Below are 16,221 nucleotides of genomic sequence, written 5' to 3'. Positions count from 1 at the left end.
GTTTATGTGTACTGTAGCACTATTCAAACTGTCGCACTCTAGTCTACACGAGGAGCTATGTGCATGCTGAAAGTCTAGCCTAGCGCTAGTTAACTTTAACTTAACAGACTCCAAACCCATCCTCACAGGTGGTCTAATCACCTGTGCCCTGGCCTGCTCTAAAGTGACCTGTCATGAGTGGCTCAAACAGTAATCTATATTCCTAGAAAGAGTGAAGGCGCCTTCACGGTTAGGGTGAAGGCCGTCCTTCCTCAGCCGGTCGGGGCGGCCGCAGAAGGAGGACCAGTTATCTATAAAATACAGTCCCTGCTTTTTACAGAACCCAGCCATCCATCGATTAAGGGAGACTAATCTACTAAACCTCTCATCAGTGCCTCTCCCAGGCAGGGGGCCAGAGAGAAATACTCGATGCCGACTCATCTTTCTGGCGAGATCACAAGTCCTCGTTATGTTTTTCTTTGTGATCTCTGATTGTCTCATCCTAACATCATTGGAGCCGACGTGTATCACTATGTCCGAGTAGCTAGTGTTGGTGGAACTACGCTGTTGACTAGGCCTATTGCGAGTCAGCTCCCTATGATTAGCTTCTATGTCGGGTGCTCTTTCCCCAGGAATACACATTACCGTGGCTGGATTTTTAAGGATAATATTTCGGGTAATGGAGTCACCTATGACCAAAGTGCGAGGGCCAGTAGACCGAGATGACTTTGGACGGCTATGCGTCTTACCTGGCTCATCGCGATTAGCAAGCCGCTTGGGGCTAATGCTAACCGGGCTAGCGGGCTGACTACAGCCCACGTCTGTGTCCGCCACATCTACTGTTATCGCACTATTCTGCTCTAACTGGCGGACACGTCCCTCTAGCAGGGACAACTTTTCTAAGAGAAGGGTGCAGTTGGCGCACGAAGCCGTACAAACCTCTTGGTCCGCTGCCATACTTTGTGTCCGAAGATCTACGATCGAGAGCCTAATGGCGACGTGGGCGGAAATCAACTCAACTTAAGGTTCTTAACCTTGGTTCGATCGAACCCTAGTGTTTCAGAGTTGATCTCATCGGTTCGACAGAGCCTCTACTGAGGTCCGAAAAAACCTGATTTATTGTGTACATTCTGATTTGCCAGTATGTAATTTGTTGTGAGTTCATGCTTTGTGTTGGTTTTGTTCTTTGAACAAGGTGATGTTCATGCATGGCTTATTTTGTGCACCAATAAAAAACATCTATGTCTTGAATTAAAAAAAAAATCACTAAAGAGGGGTTTGGTGAACGTGAATAGGAAACTGGTGGGGTTCGGTACCTCCAACAAGGTTAAGAACCATTGTTCTAGAATAAACAAAGTGCAATAAAAAATACTTAGTTCTCCTTTTATTCCCGAACTTGCTTCTCGGCTCCTTCAACCAGCTGGTCATGGGAGGCAGCATCTTTCCCCACAAACGTATCCACAAGGCCACTTGGAGATCCCCAGACCACATCACGGAGAACCAAATAGACCACATATGCATCAGCCAAAAGTTCAGGAGGTCAATGCAAGATGTTCGAGTAATGAGAGGGTCAGACGCAGCATAAGACCACCACCTCTTGCTGATGACTATAAAACTGCTTCTGAAGAAGCACTCCACAACCACCAGCACAACAACAAAATACAAGATGGGACTTCTCAGGAATGAAGAAGTAGAAAGCGGATTCCAGATCAGCCTTACCAACAGGTACCAACTATTGCAGGAGCAGTATGAAGAAGTGGATGCGGACGTGGAGGCTAGATGGCGACACTCTAAGAAGGCATGGCAGGACACCTGTGAAGAAATACTGGGGAGGAAGACAACAAGACAGTCACTGTGGAAACACTCCAGATACTAAAAGAAAGAAAGGACAAGAAAGAGAAGCTGAACACAAGCAGAACAAGAACAGCAAAAGGAAAGGCACAGGAAGAGTACACACATGCCAATAAAGAGGTGAAGAAGAGCATAAAGAAATATAAAAGGGTTTACATAGACAACCTGGCCTAACAAGCAGAAACAGCAATGGGGCACGGCAACTTGAAAGACCTCTACATGATAACCAAGAAGCTAGCAGGCAAGTTCCAGCAGTCAGACAACCCAGTAAAAGATAAACAGGGAAACACACCACAACCGAGGACCACCAACCTGCTCCAGACGAACTACCGGACATTCAACCAGCAGAGGCAGTACTATCTATGAGCTGTGATAAACCCAGTAGAGCAGAGATTAGGAAAGCCATCAAGACACTGAAGAACGGCAAAGCGGCAGGACCGGATGGAATACCAGCAGAGGCAATCAAGGCCGACCTGAAGACAGCCACCAACATGCTCCACAGCCTCTATACTAAAGTCTGGGAGAAAGAAAAATTCCAGAAGAATGGAGAGAGGGAGTCATGATCAAGATATCAAAGAAGGGAGACCTCACCAACTGTGACAACTATAAAGGAATAATGCATCTCTCGGTACCTGGCAAAGTGCTCAACAGAATCTTACTGGAGAGATTGAAAACATCAGTTGACCCCCAGCTCAGAGACCAGCAGGCAGGTTTCCGGAGTAACAGATCATGCACGGACCAGATTACCACCCTGCGCATAATTGTAGAACAGTCAATAGAATGGAACCCCCCCCTTATATTTAAACTTCATAGATTATGAAAAAGCATTTGACAGTGTAGACAGAGAAACACTGTGGAAACCGCTGAGACATTAGGGATCCCACAGAAGATCATCACTCTGATCCAAAGGTTCTACATACAGGCCAATTGTCGGAGAGCTTTGAGGTCAAGACCGGTGTTATACAGGGATGCCTCCTATCACCCTTCATGTTCCTCCTAGTCATAGACTGGATCATGAAGACCACTACTACGGGCAGGAAAAACTCTGGACACAACTTGACGACCTTGACTTTGCGGAGGACCTGGCTCTCCTGTCACACAACCACAATCAGATGCAGGACAAGACTACCAAACTAGCAACCACATCCCTTGGAGCGGGGTTAAGGATAAACCGTAAGAAGACCAACCTGATGAGGATAAACACCTCAACCAATAACCCAGTCACAGTAGAGGGCAATCCCATACAGGAGGTTGACTCCTTCACCTACTTCGGCAGCATTATAGATGGTCAGGGGGGCACAGACAGTGACGTCACTGCGAGAATAGGCAAAGCCAAAGCAGCGTTCATTATGCTAAAAAACATCTAGTCCTTCAAAGAAATAGCCACAACAACTAAAGTGCGTATCTTCAACTCCAACGTGAAAAGCATCCTTCTCTACGGTTCAGAGACGTGGAGAAGGATGAAAAGGACGTGGCAGAAGATACAAACCTTCATCAACTGCTGTCTGAGGAGCATCTTCAGAATCAGATGGCCAGACAAAATCAGAAATGAAGAACTGTGGCAGAGAAGAACACAGGAGCCAGTAGAGAAACAAATCCTGAGGCGAAAGTGGGGATGGATCGGACACACCGAGAAAACCAGCAGCTACTACCACACGCCAGGCTCTGACTTGAAACCCCCAGGGGAAGAGAAAGAGAGGACGGCCCAAAAACAGCTGGAGACAGGACACTGAGGCAGAACTCAAGAGCCTTGGAATCAGCTGGGAGGAGGCAGAAAGGACTGCCCAAAACCGTGTTAAATGGAGAAGAGTCGTCGGTGGCCTATGCTCCACGGGGAGTGATGGGTCTAAGCAAGTAAGTAATATATACGCCTAAATATTGTTATCCAATATATCTACTGCAATTTCATATTAGATTGCTTGTTTGAAATTTGCTTTTAATATTATTATTTAATAAACATTTACTATGTGAAAACTTGTGTGGTGTTTTATTCCTTGTTTTTATATTCACCAATTAAAATCAGACATTTGGTTAACTGCTTTATATGTTTTACGTTGTTGAATTGGTGTTCCCTTAAATAACAAATGTCGGCATAACGTTTTTTTTTCAACCTTTGATTTGTAGTGTATTTTTATTTAGGTCTCATGCAATGTATGTATATTTCATTTCTCAGCTTAGAGGTGACTAGGTCACGCACGCATGGAATTTAATGGGCCCTGGGCCAGGAAGGCAGACTTCCTGGCACCAGGATACAGGAATCGGCCATTTGGTTAGAATCAACAAGGCAGGCTGGGGGGTCAGAGGACATCCAGCAGCCCTCGTGTGCGTGCGCCCAAGTAAAGGGGGGGGGGGGGGTCACGGGGTATAAGACCCAAGGCGGGAGAACACAGGGGGACTTCTTTTTTTGGCTAGAGAGAGACACTTCAATTCTGACATCGGTTGAATAAAATCTTTCCCCGATCAGCCGTGTGTCACTGAAGTTTTCCTTCCCTGAGCCAGCCACCTATCCACCGTTTGATCTTGGAGACCAGCAGAACATCGAAGAGAATTCACCACGGATTCAAACACAAACACATTCGGTATAATAACACCATCAACTACAAGCCAACAAATACAAAATTAAAACATCAATGTCGGCATAATGTGTGTTGGCTATGCTGTCTGTCACTCACTCGTGAATCTTCGTGATCGACCTTTCAGCAGCGTCAGCCAGCGTTAGATGGAGGAGGGACTTTACGAGTCAGTGACGTAACTTCCCGTTCACGAACGAGTCGTGAATTTATTATTATTATTTTAATAAACATTTATGTTAAAACTTGTCTAGTGTTTTATTCCTTGTTTTTATATTCGCCAATCAAAACATAAAAATCAGACATTTGGTTTACTGCTTTATATGACAATTTGTATATGTGTTTTACGTTGTTATATGAGTTGGTGTCCCCTTAAAAAACAAATGTCGGCATAATGTTTTTTTCCAACCTTTTATTCAAACACAAACACATTCGGTATACACCATCCATAACATATACGCCATAACACCATCACTACAAGCCAACAAATACAAAATTAAAACATCAATGTCGGCATAACATGTGTCGGCTGGCATAGTAGCAATGCTGTCTGTCACTTATTCGTGAATCTGCGCGAACGACCAATCAGCAGCGAGCGATAGATGGAGGTGGGACTTTACGAGTCAGTGACGTAATTTCCCGTTCACGAACGAGTCAGTGACGCAACTTCCCGTTCACGACCGGGTGAGAGACTGTTGCCCACGGATCAGTGTGTAGGTGTTGTATTATAGAAAGAAAGCCAATTATTATTATAATATATAATTTTAAAAAAATGTGTGTGGGGGGGTGTAGTTGTATTGTTTGATGTGTATGGGTTGTTTCCACGAGAGGTCCCAAAGAAATATATAAATCTGTGTGTGTGGGGGGGAATTGTTGAACGATTTGTTTGAACAAATCTTTAGAGTGAACTGATTCTAAAGATTTGGTTCACTTAAAAGAACTGGAATGCACATCACTAGTGTGTCAGTAACAGGACAGATGATCAAATGCGACGTGAACAGATTCATTGAAAATGGGGAAAAGGAAAGTGAGAGACTGGAGCATTGGCAGTGCAGGTGCAGCGGAGAAGCTGAGATTGCAGAGGATGAAAATCACACTGATGCCCTCAATATAAAAAAGATGCGAAAGACAAATCATATATGGCTGGATGTCCCTGTATCACAATAAGTTGGATCAAGTACCAAATACTGTAGTTTTCTACCACCAAGCACAATTTTCATAGAGGAAGTTTCGTTTTGTTTTTTTAAGAATAGAATAGAATAGAATAGAATAGAATAGAATAGAATAGAATAGAATAGAATAGAATAGAATAGAATAGAATAGAATAGAATGCCTTTCGAATCTGCTCTGTTGGTGGGTCGGGCGATAGGTATGTAGATAGATACTACTTTATTGATCCCCGGGGGGGAATTTCAGTTGCCAGCAGCATCCACATCCAGGAGTGGATATAGGCTCTAAACATAAAGTGAGAGGGACATAAATAAATTGGCATGGATAAAAAAGACAGTATGAAATGTAAAACATAGTCCACTGGTGCAGGATTGAAATTATCGGACAGATGAGTTGCTTTGAAACTAGAATTGCACAAGGTTATAGTAGTAGCAGTAGCAGACCGGTGAGTGGCTTTTTCATCTAGAATTGCACATGACTTTATAAATCTGAGTGTATAGCATATTAAATATTATATTGTACATGTTATTAAACTTCCATGGCATCTTTCAGATGCACCTATTTCATCAATATATCGGTGTGTCTGCCCCGCAATCCAGCGATATCAACGAGTGAGTCATAGTGTTGGCTCCTGAGTGAACGATTCGTTCAAAAGTACGAATCTTTTCAGTGAACGACAGTGAACGAATCGCTTCCTAAAGTGATTTGTTCTTTTTTCAGTTCATATGGCTTCAACCAGTAGGTGTCAGTAATGCGCATTGAAGCTGGTGCCACCTCGCCATAAAACAAAACGAAAAAGAAAATGATGTACGTTCTCGTTCACGAACGAGTCGTGAATCGCGTTTCCCGTTCACCAACGAACGGATCTGTCAGTGAACGAATCAGTGAGTGATTTGCATTTCCGGTTCATCGCGAGAATGGATCAGTGAGGGAACGAATCCTGACTTCCCCGACTTCCCGTTCGCGAACGAGTCAATGGGTGAACTGCCTTCCCGTGCATCAATGGATTAGTCAGTGAACGTGTTGCGTCTCCTGCCGTGAACTATGTAAGCCAGAATGTAGATTTATGATTTGCCAAGGAAAGAACGAACCACTCACTGTAACACCACTTCTTTTATGCTCGTTTTCTCCAAGCGAATGGCTAACTTTATTGCAGGAAGGGATTCGCCGTTATGCAACAACGGGGAGATTATGCTTAGGGCTGACAGCAGGTGTCGGAACACGGCTGGTTGCTTGTGGGATGGGAACAAGCAGGCTGGTAGACCGACGGGCAGGTGTTCAGGAGTCGTAGTAGCATGCGTCGTCGAGGCAGACAGGGGGAAAGCGAATTCGTGGTAGGGGCAGGCAGCAGGTCGGGCCAGACAGAGTTCAGAGCAGATCGGGCAGACAGGCAGACAAAACGAAAGACAGAGTGGTCAGGAACAGGCAGTAGGTCAGGCAGCGTTCAGGGCTGATCGGGCAAAGAAGCAAGCAAGGTTGGCAACAGGAGTCAGTCGGAGTATGGCCAGCATCACTGGTAGCATCACAGGTGTATTGACAAAGCTGTGGCCATCTACATAAGCAGGTGTCGGTGATGAGCTTGATTGCTACAATCAAATGTGCGTAGGAGACAGGTGCTGACCAGGGTGCTAGAGGAGTGGACACGAGACAGAGAGCTGGACTTGATTACACCGATGCTGGCCACACATTGACGCATTCAACGCTCAATAGCTGTGTGTAGAAGCAAAAGAACATCATTCTGCAGTTTACTCCAGGTGCACTCACCACTCACACAGTAGGACATCACAAACATCCACCGAAATACTAAATGCACTAAACATCAATGACTAGTATGTGAGCACATTGCAGGGGGTAGGTGGATTATATAATTTATTTGACCTGCCAATATCAGAAGAGATAAGAAATTCAATTTGGGTGGGGTGGGGGATAAATGCATTTGGTCAACAGTTTTTACTGCCAGACATGCGACCATATGTTTTTAAACAGAATATCTAAGCCGTTGGCAACATGCTTTACTGTTGAATACAGTTACCGTAATTTCCGGACTATAAACCGCACCGGACTATAAGCCGCACCAGCTAAAATTCAGGGACATTTTAGTTTTTTTCTTACATAAGCCACACCGGACTGTAAGCCGCACGTGCACATGAGTTTTTTACAAAGAAAGACAGTACAGAGAAAGCAGTAAAAATCCATAAATACGCCGCGCCACATTCATTACAACTTGTTTTTGGTGAGCAAAATGTCAGAAGAATTGACTTTAAATGCTGATTGATTGGGGTTTAATACAATGCAGATGGTCCAAACAGCGCCACTGCTTTGTGTAATCTCTGAGTCACATGGCAGAGTAAGAGAAAGGGTTTAGAGCCCTTTGACGCAGGTCACCTAGCGTGCATTCCTACTAAAGCTCATAATAGTCACAAACAACACAGCCAGAATAAGCAGCAGCCATAGTAGTGTTTCAAAATAGTATTCTTGTTGTTTCTTTTTACAAGTGTATAAAAGTGATCAAGTCATCACAAAAATCACGAAAAAAATTGTATATAAGCCGCACCTGACTTTATGCCGCAGGGTTAAAAATTTTGGGAAAAAATTGCGGCTTATAGTCCGGAAATTACGGTAATTGTTTATACAAAACAATCACAGCAGCGGGTGAATTGAGTGTAAAAATATAATTGAACGTATTTTCCAGACTATGACCCAATACATTTTTTACAAGCTTTGAATCCAGCGGCTTGTAGTCTGGTGCGGCGTATCTATGGATTTCTTGTGATTTTTGTGCTGTCTAATACACTTATACACTCGTTAGTAAAAAAGTCGGTCACTGGGGAGAAGAGTGGTGTGTTGATTGCATGTCCGTCCGCCAGGCAAATAGTTGACACGAACAAGCGACAGAACGAAATCAATTTCTCACATTACTGGAGAAAGGTAGCTTTTATACACAAACCCTCATTATTGGGGAGAAAAGAATTGCATATTATGCCGCTTTTAAGTTAAGGCAGTCGATTTGACTCTTAACGAAGGAACAGAGCCATTGCATCTACTGTAGAGGCTTCCTCCGGCCACTAGAGGGCAGTGGGCTATTGTTGATGACATCTTGTTGCGTCATCCTTTTCAGTATTTATTTTTCCGGGTTCATGTCTATGGAGATTTACGTGTAGCTCGTATCGCATTGCCAACTTTACCCCTGTAAGTGGTCCCATTTTACTTATTGTTACTTGTGTGTTGCTAGTATTCCCTGCACATTAAGTTTATTATGGTTGTCGCTGAGATTTAAGCATGTTTGTATGTTTGCAGAACTCGGCCATCTCTGTCAATAAACATATGTTAATAAAAGGTATGTGTTAGGGTTGATAGATTAGTTTGATCCTATGCTTATGTTGGAATGTAACCTGTAATAATTAACCTAGCTTGTCCTGTCTTAACAAAAGTAGTAGAATAAAGTGCTAAGATATTTTCAGCTGATTGACCAGATGCAGAGGAAGCAATCAAAGTTGTTCTGTTTACACAACGTCGTAAAACACCCCCTTCTATGCTTTGACCAGAGGTCAGGGGCTTCAACCCCATCCTGTCCACTCTCACCCCCACCCTGTTTCTCTCAATAAAAATGCTCTTGCAAGAGGCCTGAGTCAGACCTCATTCGATCATCGCTGTACGCACAGTGACGAATGACTCTCCATTTGCAAGTGCTTAAAAAGGGCATACTGTCTTCGTGTGGTTCTTCCAAAAATCATTTAGAGTGAGCACCACTCTAACAGTATGCGTCCCCAAAGAACTATCTCTTTCCTGACAATCCTCTTTGTGGACATTCTCTTACAAATGGTAATTAAACAATAAAACACCTGTGGTTTATAGTCCGGTGTGCCTTATATAGGAACAAAACATGATTATAGTCCGGTGCGGTTTATATATGAACAAAACAAGATTTCCCCCTAATTTTAGCAGGTGCGGTTTATAATCAGGTGTGGCTTATAGTCCAGAAATAATGGTTCTATTATTTTTCTTCCACAAAAGATAATGTTGAATATTGTTCAGCTAAGCAAAAAATACATTTTCATTCAATTGCCCCAGCCCATGGGCACCCATGATCTCTTCGTATCCCATGTTGTCGGCTCCAATCTTGGCATTAAAATCACCCAAGAGAATGGTGATGTGTTTCTTTTTCTGTCTGTCTAGTACAGCCTGTAGTTGGTGTTAGAAATCGTCCTTCTTGTCCTCTTCTGCATCATTTGTTGGAGCGTAACATTGGATGATGTTCAATTTGATGTTTTCCATCTTTGTGGCAAACTTGGCAGTGACGATCCGTGAGTTGACCGGTTCCCAGCCAATGAGAGCGCGTTGTGCTGTCGGGGCCAGCATCAGAGCCACACCTTCTGTGTGTGGGGCGCCCACTTCTGTGTGACCAGAGTACAGCACTCTCTCTCCAGATGTTAGCCTCAGCTGCCCTGTCATTAGCCACCTCGTCTCACACAGCCCCAGAGAGAGATGTTGTAGTTTCTCATCTCTTGTGCTACCTGGACTGTCTTCCCCAGTACGAACATTGTCCTGATGTTCCAGGTGGCGATTTTGATGGTTAACCTGGGGGTTAGAAGGGGAGTCGGCCTGGCAGCTTCCTTACGGCTTTCACTGCCACGTGTCATTTGGCTCCCATGTGGCGGCCCTTCGTCTCCCAGGCAGTGTCGTTCTCGAGTTTTTGTCGTCTGTGTTTCTTTAACAAACCTTTTTTTTTACCGGATGGGGATGTTAGCCCTATGCCCAACACCTAACCTGGAGGGCCAGGGACTGCGCTTCGTCTGCCTCCTACCATTTGACCTGTCCGGTTTGGTTGAACCTGCCAGGGGTATAAACCTCCTCCGGCATAGCTCTCAGGGTCATCGGAGTATCAAGCCTCTCCACCACGACAAGGTATGCAGTCCAGGAGAAGAGGCATATATATGTATACACGTTTTGTAAAAACTACTATAAGTGTTATAAAATAAAGATTACCCAAAGAGAAGCATAATCTCCCCGTTGTTGCATAACGGCGAATCCCTTCCTGCAATAAAGTTAGCCATTCGCTTGGAGAAAACGAGCATAAAAGAAGTGGTGTTACAGTGAGTGGTTTGTTCTTTCCTTGGCAAATCATAAATCTACATTCTGGCTTACATAGTTCACGGCAGGAGACGCAACACGTTCACTGACTAATCCATTGATGCACGGGAAGGCAGTTCACCCATTGACTCGTTCGCGAACGGGAAGTCGGGGAAGTCAGGATTCGTTCCCTCACTGATCCATTCTCGCGATGAACCGGTAATGCAAATCACTCACTGATTCGTTCACTGACAGATCCGTTCGTTGGTGAACGGGAAACGCGATTCACGACTCGTTCGTGAACGAGAACGTACATCATTTTCTTTTTCGTTTTGTTTTACGGCGAGGTGGCACAAGCTTCAATGCGCATTACTGACACCTACTGGTTGAAGCCATATGAACTGAAAAAAGAACAAATCACTTTAGGAAGCGATTCGTTCACTGTCGTTCACTGAAAAGATTCGTACTTTTGAACGAATCGTTCACTCAGGAGCCAACACCATGACTCACTCGTTGATATCGCTGGATTGCGGGGCAGACACACCGATATATTGATGAAATAGGTGCATCTGAAAGATGCCATGGAAGTTTAATAACATGTACAATATAATATTTAATATGCTATACACTCAGATTTATGAAATCATGTGCAATTCTAGATGAAAAAGCCACTCACTGGTCTGCTACTGCTACTACTATAACCTTGTGCAATTCTAGTTTCAAAGCAACTCATCTGTCCGATAATTTCAATCCTGCACCAGTGGACTAAGTTTTACATTTCATACTGTCTTTTTTATCCATGCCAATTTATTTATGTCCCTCTCACTTTATGTTTAGAGTCTATATCCACTCATTTGGACCTGATGGCGGCGCGTGCACACGCAGCGGCCACTCTCTGTCCCGTTCGGTGTTTTGTGAGTGTTTACTGAGTGTTTGTCCGGCAGTTTTGTGTGTGTTCATTTCGTGTGATAAGTCGTGCTACTAGTGCGGCGGGCATGTTCTGCTCAACATCGGCGGAAGTGGGTTTTATGGCGTTCTGGACTTTGGTGCGGAGAGATTAAGGGCGCTCGGACTGCTTCGTCATGGAGCGACGCCGGACTGGCCTGCTCTTCCTCCCCCGGTTGGACTGCGTCGTGAGCTCGGACTGCTCCGTCCTGGAGCATTGTTGGGATGCGTCGGCAGCGGGTCTGCGAGGCAGCGGAAGAGGGGCCAGCGCGAAGACGTCGGGCCAGGCTTGCGGCCAACCCAGCTAGCCCAGCCGTGCCTTCCATTCTCCTGGCCTACGTTCGTTCGCGGGACGACAAGATGGGTTGCGTTCGCCTGATAGGATCCACGAACCGGACAGTGCGTGCCTGCTGTGTGCTCGTGTTCGCAGTGGCCTGGTTGACTGTCATCTTTCCAGACTCTGCTGTGCATCGGGAGCGGCTAGCGTGCTATCACTCTTATATGTTCATCTTCTTGTTTTATTTTTCCTGTGTTGTTCACTTGTATGTGCGTTGTGAACTCTGTCTTGTCACCCTGGGATAGTGAGAAACGTAATTTCGATCTCTTTGTGTGTCTTGACATGCGGAGGAATTGACAATAAAGGAGACTTTGACTTTGACTTTGACTCCTGGATGTGGATGCTGCTGGCAACTGAAATTCCCCCCCGGGGATCAATAAAGTAGTATCTATCTACATACCTATCGCCCGACCCACCAACAGAGCAGATTCGAAAGGCATTCTATTCTATTCTATTCTATTCTATTCTATTCTATTCTATTCTATTCTATTCTATTCTATTCTATTCTATTCTATTCTATTCTATTCTATTCTTAAAAAAACAAAGCGAAACTTTCCCTATGAAAATTGTGCTTGGTGGTAGAAAACTACAGTATTTGGTACTTGATCCAACTTATTGTGATACAGGGACATCCAGCCATATATGATTTGTCTTTCGCATCTTTTTTATATTGAGGGCATCAGTGTGATTTTCATCCTCTGCAATCTAATGACTACAATTGTATGTTGAAAGGGAAAATGGTATCTTGAAAAATAAAGCACATATGTTTGTATGTTTATAGGTCTTCACCAAGTCTGGTGCTAATCAGCACCTCTTGAGAAGAGCACTGGATCTTAAAATTTCCCTGGAATGTTCTCTGCTGAAACTGAGCGAGTTGAACATTGACTCTAAGAGTGGAGTAAACAAAATGGTGAGTTATTGTTATGTATGTACTACATTTTGGTAAGTTGATTTTAAATATGACTTTGATTGAGATCATGATTTTATTTTGTCTCAACAATTGGTTAGTTTTTGATAGTTTTAGTGGTTTTCAAATTTTTTACACAAAGTACCACGTAAAAAATACTTTTGTAAAATAAAAAAATAAAAAATACATTTGAATATAAATCTCTCAGCGCTGCCATTGTGACTAATTGAGTAGCGCAGACTTTATTTGTATAAGGGACATCTAATGTTGTTTTAAGCCACTGTAGCATTTTTCATATTGAACATTAACGCTGCCTTAGATATAAAAAGAACTGTATTTAAATAATAATGCAATTAAATTATAATGCACATTAGATAAATTAAAAAGTGTCCCTAAGTAAATATTTTGAACCAAACATTTGTCAAAAATGAAATGCAACTGTAATAAACGTCAAAGTTAGTAAATGCAACTGAACGGCACTTAGGCTGTGTTCATTTTGCACACCACCCGAGTTAACGAGACATCTGAGAAAACGCTCTTTGGCAGAAAATGATTTGAGAAGCTCTGGGGTGGCTAATAGACCTGTCAAGAAAGATTAGTGATATAAAGCTGTCACTTTACTGATCATATGAGCTGACGACTCCCTTGAGACAAAGAAGCATGTGTGTTTTGGCCAGAAGAGTAGGCTACAATGGAACAGTTAAAGACGGTGTACTTAAGAGAGACAAGGAGGGAAAGCTTTTTTCTCACTGAATGATAAATTTCTCGGAAAATAGTGACAATTGGGAAAGCAAATGGAAATAGATCCGAGATCTGCAAAATCACACTGGATTGGTGATAAATTGATACCGTGCTACAAATTTAAGCAAGAAAAGAGCTCTTGGTCATTCCAAGCCTGTGCAGCATTTGCATTTTCTCCTGGTGCCTGTGTGGTTTTTGTCCGGATACAAATAGCCTAGAGCAGTGTTTCCCAACCACTGCGCCACGGTGAAACATATTCAGCTGTGCCGTAGGAAATTGCCCATTATTAATTACGGAGCGCATTGTAAATAGGATCGCCAAAACAATGGTCAGTTAGCGCAAGGCCTGGTCAGCCATGTGCTAATGGTGCATGCTTGGTTAATCAGAGAATCTTGATTTTCATGTTGTCAGTCTGATTGTGCTGCATTGGCCCATATTCAGGTTGCTGCTGTGTGCTTTTGATAACTGACGCTCTGACGGCTGTGGTGCATTTGCGGAAATCCCAGCATGTAGTTCAACCGTAGAACCTGAATTGTTCATTTTCACCAACATAAAATACACAGTCAAGTCGTGACACCTTGAATGTGATAACCACTCAACGTCTTTAAACGAGACTTTGTTCTTATTGTAATATTTATAGAGCTAGTCTAAAACAGTAAACAAAGTCATATTGATTCTTTTGGATTTTAATCCCAATAACTTTCAATAGTTATTCCTTATACTGTGTAAAACCTTGGATTAAAAATAAAAAATACAATTTAAAAAACATGTTATATACATATATATTTATTTATTTGTATCTAATGGATTGATTTTCGTGTCATTGCTGATCCACTGGCTAGTAACCCATAACAAGATTGTGTTTCGAGCAGGTACGGATCATGTCTACCAAGTCTGAAGCGCAAACGAAATGCTCATTGTGTTGCAGTTACAGATTCATTCTTGAAAAACATTTCCACAATCGAACAAAATAACATTATTCGAAAACTAAACGAAAATGAAACAAAACAAAAAAAAACGGCATTACAGTAATCCCTCATTTATCGCCGATAATTAGTTACAAAAAACACCCGCGATAAGTGAAATACGAAAAGTACGGTCACCCTCTCATCTGTACTTTTTTTTTTAATCTAAATTTTTTGTGTGTCAATAAATGTATATGAAACCATTTAAGTGCATATTTTATTATTAGAACATTAAATAATTGTTTCAAACATGTACATAATACATTAATAGTACAAATAACATACAGAACATTTTGTATAAATATTGAAAGTATGACTATTATACATGTGTGCGTGTAACATGTTAACAAGAAGTACTGGGCAGGCTAACGAGTTAGTGGAAAGATGCTAATTCGCGATCGTGCTAACACGCGAAAACGGACCTCTAAAGGAATTTAAACGAACAGTTGGAGCAATATAAGATTGTCCTAAAGGTTATACACATGTGATCGTTCATTTCTCTTGTTAGGAGACCCACTTACATCGTCAATGACTCCTGTACCACTGTAACCGAAATATGTACACGAATGTAAAACAGGAAGTGGATTCGCCTGAAAACGGCCTTCAAAATACAGTGGAGCCTCGGTTTTCGAACGCCCCAGTTCTTGAACAAACCGGTATTCGAACAAAAAATTCGAGATTTTTTTGCTTCGGATGTCGGACGAAGTTTTGGTTGTCGAACCTCGCGAGATGAGCCGAGAGCACCCTTATGCCAACTGACTCCGTTCGTTATTACATTCTCGTTACTCTGAGGCAGTGTTTCTCAACCTTTTTTGAGCCATGGCACATATTTCATGTTACAAAAATCACACGGCACACCACCAAACAAAAATGTCACAAAACGTATATATAATGAAATATAATGAACATTTATTGTCAATTCACTTACTCAGTGTGAAATTTGGCCCTGTTTGGTTGAACACAACGCTGATATTCTTGCAGGAATTGAAGAAAGACAAACACGAAGATCTTCCTCAACAGCTCTGAGTCTCTCTCTTTTCTTAGTCTTTAAAGTAGTCATGCTTGAAAAGCCCAGCTCACATAGATAGGTTGTGGAGAAAGGGAGAAGAGCTGAAATTGCTTTGTTTCCCAGAATAGGGAACTCCTTGGCAGCAGTCAGCCAAAAACTGTCCAAAGGTACATCCGAAAAGCGCAGCTTAAGACCACGATCTTGTCTCAGTTCAGTTATTTCTTCCTGCTCCTGCAAAGTCATGTCCCTTCCAACTGCAGTTGAGCTATATGGGTTCCTCACCCAGTCAAGGCAATCAGTGGAAAGTGAAGGGAAATAACATGACAACTTCTGCTGCAAACTTTGCAGATGTTTACCTATTGTCTCACACAGTGCAGCTCTGTTGACACTCTGCCATTTCTGGGTGTTTGGGAACATTTCTAGGTTGGCACTTTCCACGTGTTGTTCCCAGAGCAGCACCTTTGAACGAAACCCCTGTATTTTATCTGTACTTGTGAACAGGTTTTCGTTTCGACCTTGCATTCGCGTGTTCAAGTCATTCAGATGTTTAAATATATCTGCCAGATATGCCAGTCTTGCACACCACTCATCATTTGAGAGCAAGTTAGCGTCATCATGCTTCTCATTTGTCAAAAACACTTTGAGTTCCCCCCTTAGCTCATAAACACGACTTAAAA

At 42.8% G+C, this 16,221-nt stretch overlaps 1 protein-coding gene across 6 annotated transcripts in view; it reads left to right on the top strand.

The window, feature by feature from the left end:
* The window catches only part of uvssa (UV-stimulated scaffold protein A), a 237,903-nt gene that overhangs the window by 112,970 nt on the left and 108,712 nt on the right, over positions 1–16,221 (top strand). For all 6 annotated transcript variants that reach the window (XM_088391507.1, XM_088391482.1, XM_088391489.1 and 3 more), the window contains one exon: positions 12,704–12,832. In XM_088391507.1, the coding sequence (XP_088247633.1) occupies positions 12,704–12,832 (129 nt within the window). The remainder of the gene's footprint in view (positions 1–12,703; positions 12,833–16,221) is intronic.

This window comes from Syngnathus floridae, chromosome 1, assembly GCF_059516105.1.
Source record: "Syngnathus floridae isolate MCC-2025c chromosome 1, RoL_Sflo_1.0, whole genome shotgun sequence".
In the NCBI taxonomy this organism is placed as follows: domain Eukaryota; kingdom Metazoa; phylum Chordata; class Actinopteri; order Syngnathiformes; family Syngnathidae; genus Syngnathus; species Syngnathus floridae.
Note: the sequence above shows the minus strand (reverse complement) of the source record. Positions and strands in the feature narration are given on the sequence as shown.